Source organism: Oncorhynchus nerka, linkage group LG19 (genome assembly GCF_034236695.1).
Source record: "Oncorhynchus nerka isolate Pitt River linkage group LG19, Oner_Uvic_2.0, whole genome shotgun sequence".
Classification (NCBI taxonomy): domain Eukaryota; kingdom Metazoa; phylum Chordata; class Actinopteri; order Salmoniformes; family Salmonidae; genus Oncorhynchus; species Oncorhynchus nerka.
In genome coordinates, this window is record NC_088414.1 from 38,041,648 (window position 1) to 38,065,958 (window position 24,311).

At 42.4% G+C, this 24,311-nt stretch overlaps 1 protein-coding gene, 1 long non-coding RNA gene and 10 other non-coding genes across 15 annotated transcripts; 11 read left to right on the forward strand and 1 right to left on the reverse strand.

The window, feature by feature from the left end:
• Nucleotides 1-4,335: 4,335 nt before the first annotated feature.
• rab34b (RAB34, member RAS oncogene family b) lies at nucleotides 4,336-8,983 on the reverse strand. Its single transcript, XM_029689079.2, has 10 exons — nucleotides 8,911-8,983; nucleotides 7,625-7,716; nucleotides 7,475-7,540; nucleotides 6,199-6,300; nucleotides 6,010-6,074; nucleotides 5,845-5,896; nucleotides 5,624-5,705; nucleotides 5,425-5,515; nucleotides 5,110-5,217; nucleotides 4,336-5,017 (listed from the first exon to the last, which is right to left on the reverse strand). The coding sequence occupies exons 1-10, from the start codon at nucleotides 8,956-8,958 to the stop codon at nucleotides 4,956-4,958; spliced, it is 768 nt and encodes a 255-aa protein (XP_029544939.1). The 5' UTR covers nucleotides 8,959-8,983; the 3' UTR covers nucleotides 4,336-4,955.
• A 1,582-nt stretch (nucleotides 8,984-10,565) lies between these two features.
• On the forward strand, nucleotides 10,566-14,374 carry LOC115146846 (uncharacterized). Of its 4 annotated transcripts, none has more exons than XR_010460016.1 (12): nucleotides 10,566-10,812; nucleotides 11,103-11,168; nucleotides 11,460-11,480; nucleotides 11,693-11,743; nucleotides 11,982-12,031; nucleotides 12,265-12,303; nucleotides 12,668-12,733; nucleotides 13,030-13,078; nucleotides 13,306-13,355; nucleotides 13,567-13,617; nucleotides 13,825-13,880; nucleotides 14,091-14,374. It is a non-coding gene; the product is annotated as an uncharacterized LOC115146846 (long non-coding RNA). The 4 variants fall into 4 exon arrangements; XR_003866232.2 differs by having other exon boundaries at nucleotides 13,033-13,078; XR_010460018.1 differs by having other exon boundaries at nucleotides 13,033-13,078; nucleotides 13,829-13,880.
• Nucleotides 10,897-10,963, forward strand: LOC115101497 (small nucleolar RNA SNORD49). Its single transcript, XR_003859301.1, has one exon. It is a non-coding gene; the product is annotated as a small nucleolar RNA SNORD49 (small nucleolar RNA).
• On the forward strand, nucleotides 11,538-11,612 carry LOC115101512 (small nucleolar RNA SNORD65). The gene has a single exon (XR_003859316.1). It is a non-coding gene; the product is annotated as a small nucleolar RNA SNORD65 (small nucleolar RNA).
• Nucleotides 11,804-11,878, forward strand: LOC115101507 (small nucleolar RNA SNORD65). Its single transcript, XR_003859311.1, has one exon. It is a non-coding gene; the product is annotated as a small nucleolar RNA SNORD65 (small nucleolar RNA).
• Nucleotides 12,089-12,163, forward strand: LOC115101511 (small nucleolar RNA SNORD65). The gene has a single exon (XR_003859315.1). It is a non-coding gene; the product is annotated as a small nucleolar RNA SNORD65 (small nucleolar RNA).
• On the forward strand, nucleotides 12,470-12,543 carry LOC115101496 (small nucleolar RNA SNORD49). Its single transcript, XR_003859300.1, has one exon. It is a non-coding gene; the product is annotated as a small nucleolar RNA SNORD49 (small nucleolar RNA).
• LOC115101498 (small nucleolar RNA SNORD49) lies at nucleotides 12,881-12,948 on the forward strand. Its single transcript, XR_003859302.1, has one exon. It is a non-coding gene; the product is annotated as a small nucleolar RNA SNORD49 (small nucleolar RNA).
• LOC115101513 (small nucleolar RNA SNORD65) lies at nucleotides 13,128-13,202 on the forward strand. The gene has a single exon (XR_003859317.1). It is a non-coding gene; the product is annotated as a small nucleolar RNA SNORD65 (small nucleolar RNA).
• LOC115101514 (small nucleolar RNA SNORD65) lies at nucleotides 13,412-13,486 on the forward strand. The gene has a single exon (XR_003859318.1). It is a non-coding gene; the product is annotated as a small nucleolar RNA SNORD65 (small nucleolar RNA).
• On the forward strand, nucleotides 13,679-13,753 carry LOC115101508 (small nucleolar RNA SNORD65). The gene has a single exon (XR_003859312.2). It is a non-coding gene; the product is annotated as a small nucleolar RNA SNORD65 (small nucleolar RNA).
• Nucleotides 13,948-14,021, forward strand: LOC115101509 (small nucleolar RNA SNORD65). Its single transcript, XR_003859313.1, has one exon. It is a non-coding gene; the product is annotated as a small nucleolar RNA SNORD65 (small nucleolar RNA).
• Nucleotides 14,375-24,311: the final 9,937 nt, after the last annotated feature.

A 24,311-nucleotide genomic window follows, 5' to 3' on the forward strand; every position in this document is an offset into this window, starting at 1 on the left:
TGTAGCTGCTGCTTTGGCAGGAACTAATGAGGATCCATAATAAATACAAATAGCTCCTCCCACCAGCCTCCACTGGTACAGTGTTATTGAACACACACACATACAGGCATTTGTTTCTTTGTGTAGGCCATAGTAATAAACTTCCCATTACTCTTCTGAAGAATGAAATCAATCTTTAACAGTGAAGGATAGTCATCTATATTGATTTTATAGTACATAAAATATCACAAATCACATGCAATACAATCATCAGTAGTGAGGCATAGCATTTCAGGACATGGTAAAGCAGTAGACCTAAATGTCTGGGCTTCTTCTGCCCTCTTCAATTTGTCCCAGATCATCAGATGTAAATGAAATGTTATTCTCTCTCTATCTCTCACTCTCCCTCTCTATCGCTCTCACTCTCTCTCCATCTTTTCTCGTGATTAAAAAATCGCTGTATTTTAGGAGCCCTGAGAGTCTATATTGTGGCTGTGGTGTGGTTGGGATGTTGGGTGGTCATGGGAGGCAGCGTACTCATCCCATTAGCAGACCAGGCACATGACAGGAGGGGGCGAAGGAGGAAAATAAACCAGCCAACGCACGGAGGTCTGCATGCCTGTTGCTGCTGACGTCTTCACCTAGAATGCAGGAATCTGTCTGGCCAAATCTTGAGAACCAAGCTAACTCTGAGTGTTGAGCATTACATTAGACCAGAGCTACATTACATTAGACCAGAGCTACATTACTTTATACCAGAGTTACATTACATTAGACCAGAGCTACATTACATTAGACCAGAGCTACATTACATTTGACCAGAGCTACATTACTTTAGACCAAAGCTACTTTACATTAGACCAGAGCTACATGTATTGTACCATACTACACTACACAGCATAGGGCTCTGGTGAAGGGGATAGATAAGAGAAATAAAGCAGCTTCAGAGAAATAGGCAACACTTGCATGGTCTTTAAAGCAGCTTAAGAGAAATAGGCAACACTTGCATGGTTCTTTAAAGCAGCTTAAAAAACTGGTCTAGTTTTTCCTGGTCTGGTTACATGGTCAGTGAAAACTCAAAGCTATGGGACCTACACTATCTCCAGTTGTTTATGGAGAGGGTTTCACGTAAAGGAGCAGCATTCGACTCCAAACCCTGGTTTTGTGATTATAGAGGTTTCTTCCAGTCCACATGCTTCGCCTATTTCTCTTAAGCTGCTTTAAAGACCATGCAAGTGTTGCCTATTTCTCTTAAGCTGCTTTAAAGACCATGCAAGTGTTGCCTATTTCTCTTAAGCTGCTTTAAAGACCATGCAAGTGTTGCCTATTTCTCTTAAGCTGCTTTAAAGACCATGCAAGTGTTGCCTATTTCTCTTAAGCTGCTTTAAAGACCATGCAAGTGTTGCCTATTTCTCTTAAGCTGCTTTAAAGAACCATGCAAGTGTTGCCTATTTCTCTTAAGCTGCTTTAAAGACCATGCAAGTGTTGCCTATTTCTCTTAAGCTGCTTTAAAGACCATGCAAGTGTTGCCTATTTCTCTTAAGCTGCTTTAAAGACCATGCAAGTGTTGCCTATTTCTCTTAAGCTGCTTTAAAGACCATGCAAGTGTTGCCTATTTCTCTTAAGCTGCTTTAAAGACCATGCAAGTGTTGCCTATTTCTCTTAAGCTGCTTTAAAGACCATGCAAGTGTTGCCTATTTCTCTTAAGCTGCTTTAAAGAACCATGCAAGTGTTGCCTATTTCTCTTAAGCTGCTTTAAAGACCATGCAAGTGTTGCCTATTTCTCTGAAGCTGCTTTAAAGAACCATGCAAGTGTTGCCTATTTCTCTTAAGCTGCTTTAAAGACCATGCAAGTGTTGCCTATTTCTCTTAAGCTGCTTTAAAGACCATGCAAGTGTTGCCTATTTCTCTTAAGCTGCTTTAAAGACCATGCAAGTGTTGCCTATTTCTCTTAAGCTGCTTTAAAGAACCATGCAAGTGTTGCCTATTTCTCTTAAGCTGCTTTAAAGAACCATGCAAGTGTTGCCTATTTCTCTTAAGCTGCTTTAAAGACCATGCAAGTGTTGCCTATTTCTCTTAAGCTGCTTTAAAGAACCATGCAAGTGTTGCCTATTTCTCTTAAGCTGCTTTAAAGACCATGCAAGTGTTGCCTATTTCTCTTAAGCTGCTTTAAAGAACCATGCAAGTGTTGCCTATTTCTCTTAAGCTGCTTTAAAGAACCATGCAAGTGTTGCCTATTTCTCTTAAGCTGCTTTAAAGACCATGCAAGTGTTGCCTATTTCTCTTAAGCTGCTTTAAAGAACCATGCAAGTGTTGCCTATTTCTCTTAAGCTGCTTTAAAGACCATGCAAGTGTTGCCTATTTCTCTTAAGCTGCTTTAAAGAACCATGCAAGTGTTGCCTATTTCTCTTAAGCTGCTTTAAAGACCATGCAAGTGTTGCCTATTTCTCTTAAGCTGCTTTAAAGACCAATCTGTTATCCATGGATTGATGGGGATAAATGCTGTTGCTGTTACTGTTACTTCTTCTCTCGTTCAGCTGACAGTCCATGGATTGATGGGGATAAATGCTGTTGCTGTTGCTGTTACTTCTTCTCTCGTTCAGCTGACAGTCCATGGATTGATGGGGATAAATGCTGTTGCTGTTGCTGTTACTTCTTCTCTCGTTCAGCTGACAGTCCATGGATTGATGGGGATAAATGCTGTTGCTGTTGCTGTTACTTCTTCTCTCGTTCAGCTGACAGTCCATGGATTGATGGGGATAAATGCTGTTGCTGTTACTGTTACTTCTTCTCTCGTTCAGCTGACAGTCCATGGATTGATGGGGATAAATGCTGTTGCTGTTGCTGTTACTTCTTCTCTCGTTCAGCTGACAGTCCATGGAATTGGAATCGTCCTCACTGAGACAACACTTTCACATCGTACAAACACACAGATGCGTGATTGTGTTCTGGCATTCAAGTCTCCCATACTTCAGTATTCAGAGTTGTTTTGTGGGAATTGAGTGTAGCAGTATTATTCTCATCTTCCCATGTGGTCATCCTCAGTGTGTTGTGTTGTGTTGTGCTGTGTAGTGTTGTCCTGTGTTTCCCTGTGTAGTGTTGTCCTGTGTAGTGTTGTCCTGTGTAGTGTTGTCCTGTGTTGTGCTGTGTAGTGTTGTCCTGTGTTTCCCTGTGTAGTGTTGTGCTGTGTAGTGTTGTCCTGTGTAGTGTTGTCCTGTGTAGTGTTGTCCTATGTAGTGTTGTCCTGTGTTGTCCTGTGTAGTGTTGTCCTGTGTTGTCCTGTGTTGTCCTGTGTAGTGTTGTCCTGTGTAGTGTTGTCCTGTGTAGTGTTGTCCTGTGTAGTGTTGTCCTGTGTTGTCCTGTGTTGTCCTGTGTAGTGTTGTCCTGTGTTGTCCTGTGTAGTGTTGTCCTATGTAGTGTTGTCCTGTGTTGTCCTGTGTAGTGTTGTCCTGTGTAGTGTTGTCCTGTGTAGTGTTGTCCTGTTTAGTGTTGTCCTGTGTAGTGTTGTCCTGTGTTGTCCTGTGTAGTGTTGTCCTGTGTTGTCCTGTGTAGTGTTATCCTGTGTTGTCCTGTGTAGTGTTGTCCTGTGTAGTGTTGTCCTGGGTAGTGTTGTCCTGTGTAGTGTTGTCCTGGGTAGTGTTGTCCTGTGTAGTGTTGTCCTGGGTAGTGTTGTCCTGTGTAGTGTTGTACTGTGTAGTGTTGTCCTCTGTAGTGTTGTCCTCTGTAGTGTTGTCCTGTGTAGTGTTGTCCTGTGTAGTGTTGTCCTGTGTAGTGTTGTCCTGTGTAGTCCTGTGTAGTGTTGTCCTGTGTAGTGTTGTCCTGTGTAGTGTTGTCCTCTGTAGTGCTGTCCTGGGTAGTGTTGTCCTAGGTAGTGTTGTCCTGTGTAGTGTTGTCCTGTGTAGTGTTGTCCTGTGTAGTGTTGTCCTGTGTAGTGTTGTCCTGTGTTGTCCTGTGTAGTGTTGTCCTGTGTAGTGTTGTCCTGTGTTGTCATGTGTTGTCCTGTGTAGTGTTGTCCTGTGTTGTCCTGTGTAGTGTTGTCCTGTGTAGTGTTGTCCTATGTAGTGTTGTCCTGTGTTGTCCTGTGTAGTGTTGTCCTGTGTAGTGTTGTCCTGTGTTGTCCTGTGTAGTGTTGTCCTGTGTAGTGTTGTCCTGTGTAGTGTTGTCCTGTGTTGTCCTGTGTAGTGTTGTCCTGTGTTGTCCTGTGTAGTGTTGTCCTGTGTAGTGTTGTACTGTGTAGTGTTGTCCTCTGTAGTGTTGTCCTGTGTAGTGTTGTCCTGTGTAGTGTTGTCCTGTGTAGTGTTGTCCTGTGTAGTGTTGTCCTGTGTAGTGTTGTCCTGTGTAGTGTTGTCCTGTGTAGTGTTGTCCTGTGTAGTGTTGTCCTGTGTTGTGTTGTCCTGTGTAGTGCTGTCCTGGGTAGTGTTGTCCTGGGTAGTGTTGTCCTGTGTAGTGTTGTCCTGTGTAGTGTTGTCCTGTGTAGTGTTGTCCTGTGTAGTGTTATCCTGTGTTGTCCTGTGTAGTGTTGTCCTGTGTAGTGTTGTCCTGTGTAGTGTTGTCCTGTGTAGTGTTGTCCTGTGTAGTGTTGTCCTGTGTAGTGTTGTCCTGTGTAGTGTTGTCCTGTGTAGTGTTGTCCTGTGTAGTGTTATCCTGTGTTGTCCTGTGTAGTGTTGTCCTGTGTAGTGTTGTCCTCTGTAGTGCTGTCCTGGGTAGTGTTGTCCTGGGTAGTGTTGTCCTGTGTAGTGTTGTCCTGTGTAGTGTTGTCCTGGGTAGTGTTGTCCTGGGTAGTGTTGTCCTGGGTAGTGTTGTCCTGGGTAGTGTTGTCCTGTGTAGTGTTGTCCTGTGTAGTGTTGTCCTGTGTAGTGTTGTCCTGTGTACTGTTGTCCTGTGTAGTGTTGTCCTGTGTAGTGTTGTCCTGGGTAGTGTTGTCCTGTGTAGTGTTGTCCTGTGTTGTCCTGTGTAGTGAAATGTATCCTTCCCCATCAGCAGCAGGTTGCTTTTCTCTTGGTTGGTTTGTACTCTTCTTCTGTGCTCTCGGTGATTCCTGCAGGAAACAATTTGCTATAATGTGAGAATAAAGGAGAGCAAGTAGAAAGCCGTTGCCACTGTCTCCTACATGTAATAAAATACACTTACTGATAATGTCACCAACACGTCTGGACCCACTCTTCTCGAGCTCTGCCAGCACGTTGGCCTCAAAGGTTAGAGACGCTACCCGGAAGAAAAACTCCCTGATACTCTCCCCTGAGAGAGAGAGAGAGAGGAGGGGAGGATGGAGGGAGGACGGAGAGAGAGAAAGAGAGAGTCGAGGAGGGGAAGAAAGTGTTTGAGGGGAGGAAGAAAGCAAAACAAACACAGAGATAGAATGGGATATGATGGGGGACACATGAGGGAGTAAACCAGAGGATGTTATGTGTGTGTCTGTGTTTGTGTGTGTATTCCCAGCACTACCTGACTTAGCAGACACAGTCCAGTACTCTGCTCGGATCTCCTCTGACAGTCTAATGGCCTCCAGCTCCATGTAGGCCAACTGATCAGGAGACTGAGAGAGAGAGAGATACCCCGTTTGAAATACTTCATCTTTAAATCAATCAATGACAGATCATTTGTACTGTCTTTAGTCAGGTTGGATCTTCTCCATCAGACTCACACTGAGGTCCTTCTTGGTTCCGACCAGGAACAGGAGAACACTGGAGGGATCGTTCTCCTTCATAGCATCCTCCAGCCACTGCCTGAACGCGCGTACAGACACACATAATGTGTCTATTACATGCAATGAAGTAGACTTTCATAGAAATTGACTGATGGCCGCTGAGATACTATCTGGATGCTGCAGATGTGATCAATATGTAATGTGTTGACATCTCTTACCTGGCGTTGTCCAGAGAGGTCACACAGCTCAGGTCAAATACCACTATGATGGCTTGAGAGAAACCAGGAGAACAACACACATTAGAGAAGAGACAGGCTGCAGACATCACCACAATACATCTATTAAGGGTTTCCTTTAACATGCGTCTGTGTTTGATTTCATACCTTGTGCTCCTCTGTAATATGTGGAGGCGATGCACTTGAACCTCTCCTGACCCGCTGTGTCCCACCTGAGAGAGAGAGAGGCAACAGATGACAATTGATGAGGAAAGGGTGTGTGTGTGTGTGTGTGTGTGTGTGTGTGTGTGTGTGTGTGTGTGTGTGTGTGTGCGTGCGTGCGTGTGTAGTACTCACAGCTGTAAACTGAAGGGCACCCCCAACACCTCAAACCGCTCCATCTCAAAATCCACTCCGATGGTGGCCTTATAGTTCTTATCAAACGAGTCCTTACAGAACCTGTGTAGAGACAGAGAGAGGGGGGGACATTACATAATCAATGTCGTTATTACACTTGGGTGATATATAGACAGTATCAGGACGGTAACAGGACAGTAACATGACACCAACAAAACAGTAACATAACAGTAACACAACGGTAACAGGATGATAACAGGACAGTAACAGGGAGGTAACAGAACTATGACAGTAACAGGACAGTAACAGGACCTTAACAGAGCGGTAACAGGACAGTAACAGAAGAGTAAAAGGACAGTAACAGAACTATGACAGTAACAGGAAAGTAACAGGACAGAAACAGAACTATGACAGTAACAGGACAGAAACAGAAGAGTAACAGGACAGTAACAGAAGAGTAACAGGACAGAAACAGAAGAGTAACAGGACAGAAACAGAAGAGTAACAGGACAGTAACACGAGTAACAGAAGGGTAACAGGACAGAAACAGAAGAGTAACAGAAGAGTAACAGGATAGTAACAGGACAGAAACAGAAGAGTAACAGGACAGAAACAGAAGAGTAACAGAAAAGTAACAGAAGAGTAACAGAAGAGTAACAGAAGAGTAACAGGACAGAAACAGAAGAGTAACAGAAGAGTAACAGAAGAGTAACAGGACAGTAACAGGACAGTAACAGAAGAGTAACAGGACAGTAACAGGACTAGGACAGTAACAGGACAGTAACAGGACAGTAACAGAATAGAGAGGAAATATTACTACATTAAGAGTTTAGCATACAGTATACTTCTTCATGTAGCCAAAGCTATGACTATAAATAGCAGCTTTTCGGGAGATTTGATCACTGAACTAACTTACTTCAATATGCCAATAATCAAACCCACAAGTCAATCAAATTACTCAACAAACAGTCTCTATTATCCCAAGCTGGGGAGAGCAGGGGTAACAGTTTAGGTGATTTCTGAAGAGGCAGGTGCTCTGCTGTGTGTGGATTCACCTGGGTGTCATGACAACAACTGACTAATAGGAAGTGAAATGGTCAGTAGTATTTTTAATTGGCAAGTACACATCCTGAGGGAGATCAGCATGCCCCCCGGGGGATAAGATCTGTAATAGACTGTTTCCCAAACGGCCCATAGGACTCTCTCAACAGTAGTGAACTAAATATGGAGTAGGGTGCCATTTCATATGCAGCCATAGACTGTAGTGTTTCCTTACCTGCTGATTAGACATGTCTTCCCAACTGCCACATCCCCTACCACAATCACCTTGGCGATGTTAAAGCTACAGACACATAAAGAGAACAGTCCAGTCAAACACTGATAATACACAAATATATATGTGTGTGTGTGTGTGTGTTCATCTCACCCCACTGCGCCCGTCTTTTGCCCCTGACAGGCAGCCTTGACCTGTGAGTGGAAGACATCTTTAATGTGTAGCGCTGCAGCTGGGGTAAAACACTACAGAGAGAGAGGGAGAGCAAGAGACAGAGAGGTGAGAGAGAAAAAGACAGAGAGAGAGAAAGAAAGAAAGAGAGAGACAGAGGTGAGAGAGAGAGAGAGAGGGGGAGAGAGAGAGAGAGAGAGACAGAGAGGTGAGTGAGAAAGAAAGAGAGTGAGAAAGAAAGAGAGAGAGAGAGAAAGAGAGAGAGAGGGAGAGCAAGAGACAGAGAGGTGAGAGAGAAAAAGACAGAGAAAAAGACAGAGAGAGAGAAAGAAAGAAAGAGAGAGACAGAGGTGAGAGAGAGAGAGAGGGGGAGAGAGAGAGACAGAGAGGTGAGTGAGAAAGAGAGAGAGAGAAAGAGGGAGAGAGAAAGACAGAGAGAGAGAAAGAAAGAGAGAGACAGAGGTGAGAGAGAGAGAGGTGAGAGAGCGACAGAGGAGAGAGAAAAAGACAGAGAGAGAGAGAGAGAGAGAGAGAGACAGAGGTGAGAGAGAGAGAGAGAGAGAGAGAGGTTTAAACAAGGTGTCAACAAGGTGTCAACTCAAAGCAAGAAAGTTTGTCAGCTTTGCATCCCAGATAAATCAGAGGCTAGAAGGACAACTGCCTTGTGGGGACATGGAACGGAATCTCTTCAATTCTGGCACATTAGCAAGAGCCAGTGACCGAGTCCTGAACAAAACTAAGAACATTAAGTGTGTGAAACAGACTAATAAACAGCAAATGACCACCCAGCACTGTCTAATCATCTGCTTCATTACAGGGTTCCAGAATTGTGAAAGGGTTCGTCACTGTGTTACAGAGACACATTATTAGATTAGAATCTGAGGTGGTGTGTACGTGTGACACAAAAGACCCCAACTGGCAGCCTGGTGGTTTTTATTTGTTCCCCCATGTTTTCTGATCCAAAAATAATCATAATAATATTATTTTATTTTTTGTTATCGTTGGACATAAAAATGTTTTACAAACACCAGGAAATCAGCTCCAATTGATTTTAATTGGTGAAATCTGTTCCCAAGTATTCCCATGCATAATAGACATGTGATCATACACAAATGCAAGTTTTGAAATTATTATGTTTTAGTCAAATATTATATCTGTTTGGGCTTCTTGCGGACAATTTGCAGTCTAGAAATGATTTGTAATCGTGTTGAGGCACCCGACCATCCCCACAAGAAAAAATCGTCCAAAATGTAAAAAAGGTGTGTCACCTCTGGAAGCTGAGCGATGATGCGGTCTCTCCTCACAGGTGGCAACATATTCTTCAAGTGGAAGTTACGGGGTGGTAGGGTTATACATAGACACACACACAATCACACAAGAGACCCAGTCGCACACGCTCCAACAATCATAGGCAGACAATCACACTCAGACAGGACAAATACACAGAAACACTATCTATCTCTCTCTCTCTCTCTCTCTCTCTCTCTCACATACAGATGTAGAGTAGAGTGAATAGGGGCTTCTCCATGGAAAGGCTTAAATGTCAAACAGCTGAAAGAGAAGGAATAACCGAACATGATGTAACCTGATGTGTAGCCTAATCTATAGTCTGACACCAACAGAGAAAGTGTCCCCTGAATCTCCTAGGTGACACCGCAATGCAAATGTCCACTGGCAGCTGTCTGCACATCAAAGTAAACTCACAAACTGCCTACATATCGGCCTGGCAACTGTAGCAACCAAATACAAGCCCTGCTATGGGGAAGGAAGTAGAGACTCTTACATGGCATTATTTGTCTCCATGACTTTATGTCACTTGCAGCCAGATCAAAGGACTGAACATGTCACCATTCTAGGCTTTAACACATTACCTTATAAAGTTTACACATCTAAGGTCATGAAGGAGAGATGAAAAGGAAAGTTTATGCAGTAAATCATGGTATCATAATCTCCTATATCATCATTACAGACTATCTGTAGCACAGCTAAAAAAAATAAAGCAACATGTAGAATTGGTGAAAATAAACTAAATTCAAATTATAGTGTTGTCATGAAGATGGACTATCGCTACATCAAGGCTTCATTGGCATGATAGAAAATCATGTAATTATAAAGAATAATACTTTACCTTGCAAGCGCACTGAAAGTGCGAAAAGTAAACTCCAATTCGTCAATAGGTTGCGGTAGAACACTATATATTCTACTAAACTCATATTACGTATTTTTCGCTAATAGAAAGTCTCCTAGGGCTGCCTACATCCACCCGAAGACGGCTAGTGAGCAGCAGACCAGAGCTGCGAACTCAGCAGTGGAAACAGATGACTCAAATTATGGACATTCGTTTTAGCTTAACCCTCTCCAGTAGGCTCCCAATGAGTGGGTTAGCTCTAGTCCAGGGCGTAGTGCCCGTTCTTACATGATTAAGAAACACGTACTACGCCCTGGACTAGAGCTAGGCGCGGGTGAGCTGTCCTGAAGTGCGCGCTAGCCTTGTGTGAAACATTTTAAGTATGAACATTTTGAACTTCATATACAAGAGTCAAATCCCCTTAATAGACTATATCAACGACAAAATAAAAGTACAATATTTCCATTAAATTATTTTTATTTTTATGATTGATGCTTTCATTTGACCCACATACAAGTAAAATACATTTACATACTATTTGGGACAGCTGATATGATGAAGGTTTAACCCATGCTTATCTCTGCTTCACTCTAGAGTAGTTTGAATAAAATGTTTATATTCATTATTCTCACGCTTGACATGACTTTTGGTAAAGTGTGCAGTGATTGGTTGGGAAGGGAACACACACACATTGGATGACGTCCTACTAGCGTTGTGCCTTACGTAAACTTCAGCCGACTGCATTTGTGGTGTACGTCACCGGTGCACTATAAATACCTGACTGGCGACGTTTATTCTCTCTCTCTCGCGCGTTCTTCTCTCCGATGAGTCCAGTGGTTGACTTGCTGAAGCAGAACGTCCTCTGCATTATGGAAGATGATATATTAGAAATGCTTCTTTAGTATCTACTTATTGGTATAGTGCTGTCCCTTAAGTCTTGCCCTGGTTATTAGTTAAGTAGTTAACCGTAGCTACTTTGGAGCATGGGGACTTGCAGAACCATGCACGTGGGCAACTCTGAACGTTTTGAAACCATGCCGTGGTAAGTCTGCAAGGCGAAGATATTAACTAGTTAGCTTGCTGATCATGCTTTCGAGTTAACCAGTGGTTTATTTAGTTAGTTTATGGATGTGATGATACCGATATAGGAAGTGCCGTCCGATGCGAAACTGACGAAGATTCCTAAACTGTTAGCTTGCTAGCTAGCCATCTGATCCACGATCACGGAAAACCAACCAGTTACCACCACAGCAGATGCAGTGCCCTCATTTTTGCTAACACTATTTAAAATGCTAGTCCAGATGCATTAATACATTTTACATTTTGTTCTAGCTGTCTGTACCTTGCTTATGTGGACTGAACTGAAGCCGTACTCGCCAATGACTGCGCACATGGCAGGTAAATTCAACTGGGATCTTCCCCGCTAGCTAGGCCTGACTAATGTCTGGTTGGCTATTCCATGGCACACTTAAGATTTGTTATGTCAACTGGTATTTAGTCTGATCAAATAATTGAATAGTCACTGTCTATGGCCACAGTGCTTTCAGTGACGAAAGCTTGAATAGGAGTTTGCTGAAAAAATATTTAATTATTTCGGGTACTTCTGAGCAGCGAGGCTGTCTCTTGAATAAAGTTTAGGTTATTGCTTTTATAGATTATTGTAACCCCTAGGATTTTTTTTTTAAACAGACGCTGCCCGGGTGGCTAAAGGTAAGACTGCCACACCCACTCCATCGTTTGAGACACTGACTATAAGCAACTGTCTGGTTGTGATGAATCCTAAACTGAACATAGCTGGAATTACCGTCAGATTGTACAGTGGTGATATTCGGTTTTCTGAACTGGACAGACAGTGACTCTCAATTTCTACTGTTATGAAGTCCAGTTGCTTGTGTGCCTATTCTAATAGTGGTTTTGAACAGGTGTGGAACTGAATAAAGGATGTGGCTGGAGTGGAGACATCATCTTTAAAGGTACATGACCCCCCCTGTAGTCTACACCTCACCTGGCCCATTCTTGGAGTAGCTGTCTGGTTGTGATGAATCCTAAACTGAAAATAGCTGGAATTACCGTCAGATTGTACAGTGGTGATATTCGGTTTTCTGAACACGACAGGCCGTGATTTTCAATTCTCTAGTTGCGTTTCTCTCTAAGAACTGCTAAGGAGTAGTTGCATTTACTCATTTTCATAACCCCTATGCCATTTAACAGGTGTGAAGCTGCCCCAATGAGTTGATGGCATGGAGACTCCATCTGCCAAGGTCAGACTAAAACCCACACCTCACCTGTCCCATTCTCTGGGTAGCTGTCTAATCTTGATGTGATGAATCCCAAACTGAAAATAGCTGGAATTACCGTCAGATTGTACAGTGGTGATATTCGGTTTTCTGACCAGGACAGACAGTGAATGTAATTTTCATACTCAATTTCCAATTCCTTAATGAACTGTAGTTGATTGTGTTCCTATTCTTTTTACTTATGGTGGTTTAAATAGGTGTGCAACAGAACCAAGGGTGTGGAGGCATCTGAAAAGGTACGTCACATTAACACACCCTGGCAGGCTGGTTGTGATGAATCTTAAGCAGACAATAGCTGTAGTTACTGTGAATAGTACAGTGGTGATATTTAGGGACTTAGACCATGCTGCTGTGACTTTGTGGAAGTTGGCCAGTAACAAGTGGCTTAATTGGACAGTTTGTGGATGTGATGATACCGATATAGGAAGTGCCGTCCGATGCGAAACTGACGAAGATTCCTAAACGGTTAGCTTACTAGCTAGCCATCTGATCCACAAACAATGAAAGCCACCTAATAGATGCATTGCCCTCTAAGTTAGCCAACACTGTTGAAATGCTGGTCCTGACAATACTTTGCTGAAATTGTATGTTTTGTTCTAGATTTGGGAGCCTACTCCCTCGTGGCCTGGCCTGTGGCTGAACCATACACATGAAGACATACGCACGGCAAGTACATATTTAAAAATAATTTTAAAAAGTTAGGCCTGACTAGCAATGTATTCAATGGCAAATTGAGTACGAGTTTAATTTAAAGAACTTCATATCTTGTTCTCTGTTCAAATCTTTGATCAGAGGCACCATAGCCACAGCTCTGTCAGTGATGAAAGCTTGAATAGGAAGAGTTTGATGCGACAACTGATGAGTTTATTCAACTACTGAGTAACAAAGCTGTTTAGGTCATCATGCACAGTGGTGGTTACTGCTTATAGATTCTAATAACCCCTATGATTGTTTTTTTTTAGCAGGAGACTCCACCCAAAGTACTTACTGGTGGAGACATCACCTCAAAAGGTAAAACTCCCACACCAGCCTCAGACTTTCATTCTGGTTAGCTGTCTGGTTGTGATGAATCCTAAACTGAACATAGCTGGAATTACCGTCAGATTGTACAGTGGTGATATTCGGTTTTCTGAACACGACAGGCCGTGATTTTCAAGTCTCTAGTTGCGTTTCTCTCTAAGAACTGCTAATGAGTAGTTGCATTTACTCATTTTCAAAACCCCTATGCCATTTAACAGGTGTGAAGCTGCCCCAATGAGTTGATGGCATGGAGACTCCATCTGCCAAGGTCAGACTAAAACCCACACTTCACCTGTCCCATTCTCTGGGTAGCTGTCTGTCTGGTTGTGATGAATCCCAAACTGAACATAGCTGGAATTACCGTCAGATTGTACAGTGGTGATATTCGGTTTTCTGAACACGACAGACAGTGACTCTCAATTTCTACTGTTATGAACTCCAGTTGCTTGTGTGCCTATTCTAATAGTGGTTTTGAACAGGTGTGGAACTGAATAAAGGATGTGGCTGGAGTGGAGACATCATCTTTAAAGGTACATGACCCCCCCCTGTAGTCTACACCTCACCTGGCCCATTCTTGGAGTAGCTGTCTGGTTGTGATGAACCCTAAACTGAAAATAGCTGGAATTACCGTCAGATTGTACAGTGGTGATATTCGGTTTTCTGAACATGACTGGCTATGAGTTGTCATCTGCTTATATAAAATTGTACATTTTCACTCAAGCTTTTTTACTTTTCAGGTAGGCTGCCTTTGCAAAACATCCCTGCAGTCTCAGAACTGGACATGTCGACTGGGGTAAGGCTGTTCACCCTGGCAACAAGCTGCCTTGTGGTCAGCTGGAAGGAATAATTGCATATTTATGCTATGATGAATACTAAACTGAAACAGCTGGAATTACCGTCAGATTGTATAGTGGTGACATTCGGTTTTCTGAGACATTAGTACACGCTTCACCATTTCTTAACTTCCCATTTTATTCAGCTAATGGCAGTCGTTTTATTTCAGGTGTTCCTCATCTGATGCCCCCTGCTGATTTCCAGCCCCAACCTACCCTTCAGGTGCACAGTCACCCGATCACAATTTGGAGGAGCCTTTCCTGAGTTTTGTTCAGTGGTGATATTTAGTTCTGAACTTGAAGTGGTGTTTAAAAATGTGTTAATGTTATACTGTGACACTTCACCTATTTAAGATGTAAAGTATAACTGTGTGTGTTCACACCCCCTGTACTCTATTGCACAATTTGTTACAGCTTGAATTAAATTGAGGTTGTTACCAGCCTACACACAGTACCCCGTGTCAGTTGAATAATTAAAATATTACATGTGAGCTCAAATGTGTTTTTCACATACACATGATTAGCAGATGTTAATGCGAGTGTAGTGAAATGCTTGTGCTTCTAGTTCCGACAATGCAGTAATAACCACAAGTAATCTAGCTAACAATTCCAAAACTACCTTATAGACAAGTGTAAGGGGATAAAGAATATGTAAATAAAGGTGTGATGGTACAGAGCGGCGTAGGCAAGGTACAGTATATAGATGTGAGTACGTAATCAAAGTGGCTAGTGATGCATGTATTTAAAGATGCAGTATATACGTATACATATGAGATGTAGGGTATGTAAACATATTAGGTAGCATTGCTACTGATATATTTTACATCAATTCCCATTATTAAAGTGGCTGGAGTCAGTGTTGGCAGCAGCCACTCAATGTTACTGGTGGCTGTTTAACAGTGATGGCCTTGAGAAGTGGGGGGTTTTTTCAGTCTGGGTCCCAGCTTTGATGCACCTGTACTGCCCTCGCCTTATGGATGATAGCGGGGTGAACAGGCAGTGGCTCGGGTGGTTGTTGTCCTGTATCTTTATGGCCTTCCTGTGACATTGGGTGGTGTAGGTGTCCTGGAGGGCAGGTAGTTTGCCCCCGGTGATGTGTTGTGCAGACCTCACTACCCTCTGGAGAGCCTTGCGTTTGAGCGGAGCAGTTGCCGTACCAGGCGGTGATACAGCCCTGTTCCATCAATGTGGATAGGGGTGTGTTTCCTGAAGTCCACAATCATCTCCTTAATTTTGTTGACTTTGAGTGTGGTTATTTTCCTGACACCACACTCCGAGGGCCCTCTCCTCCCTGTAGGCAGTCTCGTCCTTGTTGGTAATCAAGCCTACCACTGTGTCGTCCGCAAACTTGATTGAGTTGGAGGCGTGCGTGGCCACGCAGTCGTGGGTGAACGGAGTACAGGAGAGGGCTCAGAACGCACCCTTGTGGGGCCCCAGTGTTGAGGATCAGCGGGGTGGAGATGTTGCCTACCCTCACCACCTGGGGGCGGCCCGTCAGGAAGTCCAGTACCCAGTTGCACAGGGCGGGGTCGAGACCCAGGGTCTCGAGCTTGACGAGCTTGGAGGGTACTATGGTGTTAAATGCCGAGCTGTAGTTGATGAACAGCATTCTCACATAGGTATTCCTCTTGTCCAGATGGGTTAGGGCAGTGTGGTTGAGATTCCATTGTCTGTGGACCTATTTGGGCGGTAAGCAAATTGGAGTGGGTCTAGGGTGTCAGGTAGGGTGGAGGTGATATGGTCCTTGACTAGTCTCTCAAAGCACTTCATGATGACGGAAGTGAGTGCTACGGGGCGGTAGTCGTTTAGCTCAGTTACCTTAGCTTTCTTGGGAACAGGAACAATGGTGGCCCTCTTGAAGCATGTGGGAACAACAGACTGGGATAGGGATTGATTATGTCCGTAAACACACCAGCCAGCTGGTCTGAGGGCGCGGCTGGGGATGCTGTCTGGGCCTGCAGCCTTGCGAGGGTTAACACGTTTAAATGTTTTCCTCACGTCGGCTGCAGTGAAGGAGAGTCCGCATGTTTTGGTTGCGGGCCGTGGCACTGTATTGTCCTCAAAGCGGGCAAAAAAGTGATTTAGTCTGCCTGGGAGCAAGACACCCTGGTCCGTGACGGGGCTGGTTTTCTTTTTGTAATCCGTGATTGACTGTTTATAGCTTTATGTATTAACCCTTTCGTTACGGAAGCCTGTAAGTTTAGGAGTAATACATTTGCCTAGTAATTCAGATGTTGCATGAGTTTGTGTGCCATAATAGCTTTTAATGTTTTTGCATGACTACCTCATCTCTACCCCCACTCACTTTTCTGTAAGTAAGGTCCCTCAGTCAAGTTCAAACAGACATGGAGGCTAAGGCCACCTGTTGGTGGATGGGTTAAGACAGCTGTTATATATCCCTTTAAGGTCATTTAGCTTTGGATGGTGACTCAAACCCGTTCAATACAAAGGTACTGGTGTCCTAACACAGTTGCTGCTGCAGGAGGGAACCACTTGGATTTCAGAAGCAAATTTTGATTTAATGAATGTGATAGAACAGACTGGATCAGCGTTCTCGTTAAGCCTGTTGGCTATGAGCTTGAAATATACTTACTCGTGTCACTAATTTACTTGTCTGTTGGTCAATGAAGGGTGGATGAGGACTTGGTCCCTGGAAAGTTAGCATGTAAAGTTAGTATTTCTGTCAGGCCAGCTGCAGCACTTGGGAGGAGCAAGGAATGAGGTCGAGTCGACATCAATTGAGACGGAATCTTGGAGGGGGACTCGAATCACATTTTATTTTGTCAAATGCTGAGTGTCTTATTACCATGAAATGCTGACATACAAGACCTTAACCAGCAATGCAGGTAATATGTAGGGGTGAGGTGACAATGCATAAATAAACGGGGCAGAGAAGTAGCGTTAAGGGATCGAACGCAAATAGTCCAGGCAGCTTTTGAAAATTATTTTTTTTACCTTTAACTAGGCAAGTCAGTTAAGAACAAAGTCTTATTTTCAATGACTGCCTAGGAAGTGGGTTAACTGCCTGTTCAGGGGCAGAACGACAAATTTGTACCTTGTCAACTCGGATTTGAACTTGCAACCTTTCGGTTACTAGTCCAACTCTAACCACTAGGCTAACCACTGTTGAGCATTCTTGGGGGATGAAGTCATTAGACCCTCGACTTGGTGTGCTGGTGCAGTAGCAGAACAGTATGAATAGTGTGGCTGGAGTGCCTATTTTTAGGGCCTTCCTCTGACACGTCTCCTATAGAGGTCAGATTTGCCAAATGGAGGCAGAGGGAGGGCTTTACACATCTGACCCCCCCCCTCATTGCACGTGTGACATACTGTTAGCAATTGGGTGTCTGCTTTAAGGCCCCCGAGTTCCCCTTCTGGGTGACTATTTTGTGTACTTATGGCCTTATACATCTCGTTGAGTGCGGTCTCAAATCAAATCAAATTTTATTTGTCACATACACATGGTTAGCAGATGTTAATGCGAGTGTAGCGAAATGCTTGTGCTTCTAGTTCCGACAATGCAGTGATAACCAACAAGTAATCTAACTAACAATTCCAAAACTACTGTCTTATACACAGTGTAAGGGGATAAGGAATATGTACATAAGGATATATGAATGAGTGATGGTACAGAGCAGCATACAGTAGATGGTATCGAGTACAGTATATACATATGAGATGAGTATGTAGACAAAGTGGTATAGTTAAAGTGGCTAGTGACATAAGGATGCAGTCGATGATCTAGAGTACAGTATATACGTATGCATATGAGATGAATAATGTAGGGTAAGTAACATTATATAAGGTAGCATTGTTTAAAGTGGCTAGTGATATATTTACATCATTTCCCATCAATTCCCATTATTAAAGTGGCTGGAGTTGGGTCAGTGTCAATGACAGTGTGTTGGCAGCAGCCACTCAATGTTAGTGGTGGCTGTTTAACAGTCTGATAGCCTTGAGATAGAAGCTGTTTTTCAGTCTCTCGGTCCCAGCTTTGATGCACCTGTACTGACCTCGCCTTCTGGATGATAGCGGGGTGAACAGGCAGTGGTTCGGGTGGTTGATGTCCTTGATGATCTTTATGGCCTTCCTGTAACATCGGGTGGTGTAGGTGTCCTGGAGGGCAGGTAGTTTGCCCCCGGTGATGCGTTGTGTCTTAGTGCCTCCATCAGTTTGTGGTATGTAGGCAGCTACAAAAAATATTGATAACTCTTGGTAGGTAGTGTGGTGTCAATGGATTTGCCTGAAAAGTGATAAATAGATGCAAAACAGTAATATTTAAATGCATATGTAAAACCAATATTTATAGACGCACTTCACATGTACAGTGCCTTCAGAATGTATTCAGACACATTGGCATTCCACATTTGGTTGTTATAGCCTGAAGTCAAAATGGATTAAATAGCTCTCACATTTCATTTTCAATGTATAAAATGTTTTCACTGTCATTACAGGGTATTGTGCACACAAAGTGAAAACATGTTTTAGACAGTTGTACATTTAAATACAGAAATATGATTTACATAAGCACTTACACCCCAGGTTAATATTTTGTAGAAGCACATTTGGCAGCGAGTAAGCCTGTCCAGGTCAATCGGGTTCTTGGTCACCTTCCTGACCAAGGCCCTTCTCACCCGATTGCTCAGTTTGGCCTGGTGGCCAGCTCTAGGAAGAGTCTTGGTGGTTCCAAAGTTGTGTTCTTGGTGACCTTCAATGCTGCAGAATTATTTTGGTACCCTTCCCCCAGATCTGTGCCTCAACACAATCTTGTCTCGGAGTTCTAAACCAGGTTCACGTTGTCATTTATGGGGTAATGTGTGTAGTTTGCTGAGGGGAAAAATATATTTAATCATTTTTTTGAGTAAGGCTGTAACGTAACAAAACGTGGAAAAAGTCAAGGGGTCTGAATACTTTCTGAATGGGAGAGGGGATACCTAGTCAAGGGGTCTGAATACTTTCTGAATGGGAGAGGGGATACCTAGTCAAGGGGTCTGAATACTTTCTGAATGGGAGAGGGGATACCTAGTCAAGGGGTCTGAATACTTTCTGAATGGGAGAGGGGATACCTAGTCAAGGGGTCTGAATACTTTCCATAGACACTATACATCCCTTCTGTTAAATCTATGTTCTGCCAGTGTCTGCTAAATTGAGTTAATTCTAATGTTAGACTCAATATTGATGTCAGACTGCTGAAGAAACAAGGACGGCCAAGGACAGTGTTGCCGTTGTTATCGCGTGAGATTAGGATGTCTGAGAAGAAATTTGTAGCCGAAATACTGCTGAGATATGTATCCAATGACGATGATTAGAAGTATGATGCATGATCTGTTTAATACATCGTTGGTGTATTGTGTCTTCAGGGTCACTGACTGTCGGGCAGGATTATTATGGGTTTACGGTATCTAATCACACATTCTGTGCACTTGGATGATTTGTATGTATAGTCTATAAAATCCCAAGGGAGCTAGGCACGGAAGGATGAAACGACGAACAGATGAGGAAGAGTATATATGCCAGCTTTACCTCTGGAAGGAGAAGATTATTACGATCCTTGCAGCAGTGTCGTTTTTAGTCTCCCTGTGCACAGTTGTTTGTAATTAAAGTCGTAGAAACGGTTCGCATTATCTTTTGTATCCAGCACTTCTCCTCATTGGCCAGTTTTAAATTCGGAACAATATCAGGTGAGCAATTACTTCTTTCCTTACCGGCAACATGGGAGTGATGTCACAAAACAGGGTCTCGGAGTTGGCGAGAACGTTCCTAAGTATCCATGTGTGAAGTTTTTGAAATGGGTATGGTGACTATACGCGCACAACACATTTTAAAGTGTAGCTTTATGAACTAGAATAATCACGGTCATTTTAAAGGTTTTACTGGGCAGCTTGGTGGTCATGCTTTGTGATACACCCAATATTTGTATTATGGTTGATCATGAAGTTACACTATTCGAAAGCAATTCGTAAATAAATCCATCTGAAATGGACTGGTACATTTTAATCTGAAGACTACAATAGCTACATTTTTTTAAAGGGGCATCAGGTAAGACAACTTTGCAGTTAACATTTACTTGACAAGGTTTTGGGAAAGGATTTATTTCAACCCACAATACGGTTATCACATAAACTGGCCAAAGACTAGCACCACACCAACAGACACAGGCAATATTGCTCGAAATTACTTGGCATACATTGTGTTAGGTTTGGCTTTCTAAGCCTACAGTGGCTAACCAGGGGTGAGATAATGTCATTTTTTCATTGATTAGATAGCTGCTAGGTGGAAGCTTGCTGTGTCTGATACTTGTGAGAATTGCAAGTACTTTCAGAATTGTTTGGTGAGCTATTCATGGGTGGGCTGTGAGCTAGTGTACTGGTGGCAGTCGGTGTCGTTTAAGATGGACTATTTTGCTTTTATGAGCATGGCCTTATTTCTACTACAGCATATTGGATGACTACACCAGTTGTCTGTGAACAGGTGAGAAAACCTTTCCAAACCATAAACGCTAACCCCTACACACAGCCCACATCGTTGTCACCTAACATCATCGTCAACATAGCTAGCTACCAGAATTAATGCGTTAATAAACCTTGTACAGTAAGCAGTTTAGCAGTTACACTGGCGGGCCCAGGTGGCAATAAATTAATACAACCAAAAGCTTACCTTGAATTGGAAGAGTTCCAGTATTGGATAGCCCTAGCCAGCTAGCTAACAAAGCATCCCTCTGTTTGAGCCGGGTGTTTGAGTAGACAAAACTAGCTAGCTGCATTCGCGTGAAAGGGGGGAAAAATACAAGGAAATATAGATGGCTCTCTCTCTCCTCTCGATTATCCTTCATTTTTTAAAGAAAATTATTTATTAAAAACTGTTAAACTATTGTCTTTCACTCTCTTTGAGTCAACTACTTACGACATTTTCTGCAGTGCTAGCTAGCTGTAGTTTGTGCTTTCTAGATTCATTTTCTGATCCTTTGATTGGGTCGACTACATGTCAGCTCATACTGCAATAGCTCTGATAGGTTGGAGGACGTCCTCCGGAAGTTGTCATAATTACTGTGTAAGTCTATAGAAATGGGTGAGAACCATGAAACTCCTAGCATTTGTAGTGAAGTCAATGTACCCAAAGGAGGACGGAACCTAGCTATCCTCCGGCTACCCCAGAGAGTGCTGTTGAGGGTACTGTAGACCTGAATTGCAAAACAGTGTGCTTTAATCAATTATTTGGTGACGTGAACATATTGAGAATCTAAAAAGTACACCGGTGCCACCACATATTGATTCTGTACCGGTAGCCCCGTTGTTATTTTACTGCTGCTCTTTAATTATTTGTTATCTCTTACTTTTTCAGGTATTTTCTTAAAACTGCATTGTTGGTTAAGGGCTTGTAATTAATGTTGTATTCGGCTCATGTGACATGTGATTAGAAAATTATATATTTTTTATTGTTTCACTATTTTTTTGACTCAGGCACCTCTGTCCATTGTAATCTTGTTTATAATCAGAAATTCAACTGAGATCCTAGATCAACACTCCAACTGAGATGCTTCATACAAAAGGACCCAGATCTCAAATCACCAAACCATGGGACCTACCCTTATTGTGTAGCATTCCCCTGGGTGAAGCATAGAGGGCGCTACATTCCAGGAAGTGAGTGGCTTGTCTCGACTGAAGTTCATCACCTTCGGTTTGGCCCAGTTGACTGAAAGTCGAGACTGCTAAGTCAATTTATGGTTGCACAAGTCAGACGGCACATTCAAACTATTGTCTCCGTCATGTCTTGATGCTTTGTGTATGTAAACCAATAAATAAAGGCCCTTTTGATCCCTTCTAGGTATTAGACAACGTTACATGATTATCAATCCAACTTCTTTTTCTAAAACAGATTTTAAATTGAACGAGGTGAACCTTTTTAACACACACCGTTCTTCCCCTAAGATATGAATTATGTGATCGGCCTTTTTTTTAAATACTAAAAAATTTACTTGGACATTGACAGTGGAAGTAATACATGCATAAGAACAAATGTTCAATTGGCAATAAATAAACCCATTTTCAACAATGTAGTTAAGAACATTCCTTACAGTCATTGAAATCAATAGTATTATTTCTATATGCACATTTTGTCAGAGGTTTATGTCAATACAAAATGTTTTAAATCATGTTAGTCAGTAATAAGTCATCTTTGAATATAAAGAATAGACACGTCACACAATGTTTGATTCAGTAATACTGAATGTCAATTTAGGGGTTGAAACATTTACCATAACATTGTGACAATAACAAGGAAAGCCAAAGTACCGACTAAAGTTATTTATAAGAATTCATACAAAATGTTTTGTTAAAGATGTAAGATGTGTATAAGGAGGAGAATCCAGATGCACCACTTTGATTATTTGTAATATTATTATTACCAATTGTTGACAAACATGCACCAGTTAAGAAACTAACCGTGAGAACATTGATTGAAACATATGTTTCAAAGAAAGGATGCTGTAACGTAGACTCAGTGAGTCAGGAAGCAAGTGCAATTAGTGAGTTTAAGGACAAAGAAAGAAAATCGTCTAAACATGGAAACATAAACAATATAGCCTGGTGGGTGATAACAACAGAGTGCTAGATAAAGGGGAAGTCATCAGGGAGGTGATGAAGTCCAGGTGTGCCTAATGAGGCGCAATTGTGCATAATAAAGGTTGCCAGGTGTGCATAAGGATGGGTTGCCAGGACCGGTGGTTAGTAGACCAAAGAGGGGGAGTGGACGTGACAGTGGCAAACATGTCAGCCTGCTCAGGTGATTGGTTGACATATTGTCAAATCAAATGTATTTATAAAGCCCTTCTTACATCAGCTGATATCTCAAGGTGCTGTACAGAAACCCAGCCTAAAACCCCAAACAGCAAGCAATGCAGGTGTAGAAGCATGGTGGCTAGGAAAAACTCCCTAGAAAGGCCAGAACCTAGGAAGAAACCTAGAGAGGAACCAGGCTATGAGGGGTGGCCAGTCCTCTTCTGGCTGTGCCGGGTGGAGATTATAACAGAACATGGCCAAGATGTTCAAATGTTCATAGATGACCAGCAGGGTCAAATAATTGAGAAATGTTGTGACTAAACTTAACAAAACAAATGTGTCAGAGGAAGGCCCCAAAAATTGTCATAGACTCCAGTCACCCAAGTCATAGACTGTTCTCTCTGCTACCGCATGGCAAGCAGTACCGAAGCTCCAAGTCTAGAACCAAAAAACTCCTCAATAACTTCTACCCCCAAGCCATAAAACTGCTGAACAATTAATCAAATGGCCACCCGGACTATTTACATTGACCCCTTTGTTTTAACACTGCTGCTACTCGCTGTTTATTTTCTATGTGTAGTCACTTTACAATGACCTCGGCTAACCTGTACCCCCGCACATTGACTCGGTACTGATACCCCGATAGCCTCGTTATTGTTATGCAATTTTCTTTATTTTCTTTTTTTTCTCACTTTAGTTTAGTAAATATTTTCTTAACTCTATTTCTTGAACTGCATTGATGGTTAAGGGCTTGAAAGTAAGCATTTTGTATTTGGCGCATGTGACAAATACAATTTGATGTGATTTAAATATCTAATAATGAAAGAGAAGGATTGCCGTTTTGAATTCGGACAAGTTGGTGTGGAAAAACGGTCGTTATCCATCAATAATGATACAGTGCATTTGTAAAGTATTCAGACCCCTTGACTTTTTCCACATTTTGTTACGTTACAGCCTTATTCTAAAATAGATTAAATCGTTTTTCCCCCTCATCAATCTACACACAATACCTCCTAAAACTAAAAACCTGTTTTTGCTGTGTCATTATGGGGTATTGTGTATAGATGGAATAAAGCTGTAACGTAACAAAATCTGGAAAAAAAATCAAATAGGTCTGTATACTTTCCAAATGCACTGTAAGCAACCAGGTATAGACAACCTAGATGGGAAACGATGAGAATGGTAGCAGACTGTATTGCCGCCCCTATTTGCCATGTCTTTAACCAAAACCTAAAGGAGCGTATGTCCACAGGCGTGGAAGAAAGCTAAAATAATTCCACTACCTAAAAATAGTAAAGCACCCTTTGCTGGCTCTAACAGCTGCCCAATTATTTTTCTGCCTGTTCTTAGTAAACTGATGGAGAGAATTGTCTTTGAACAAATACAATTATATTTTTTAAAGAACAAGTTAATTACTCAGTCTCAGCATGCATATAGGGAAGGGTGCTCAACTTGTACTGCATTGACTGATACACGGACTGATGATTGGCTAAAATAAATAAATAAATAACAAGATGATAGTTGGAGCTGTATTGTTAGATTTCAATGCAGCCTTTGACGTTATTGATCATAATTGGTTATTGAAAAAAACTCACTATATAGAAGCTTTTTTTT

Coding starts and splice junctions, on each gene's coding strand:
- rab34b (XM_029689079.2), bottom strand. CDS start 8,958: ATGTTGCCACCTGTGAGGAGAGACCGCATCATCGCTCAGCTTCCAGAG. Junction 6,075..6,198: donor GTGCCCTTCAGTTTACAGCT/GTGAGTACTACA, acceptor TCTCTCTCTCAG/GTGGGACACAGCGGGTCAGG. Junction 5,706..5,844: donor ACCTCTCTGGACAACGCCAG/GTAAGAGATGTC, acceptor ACGCGCGTTCAG/GCAGTGGCTGGAGGATGCTA.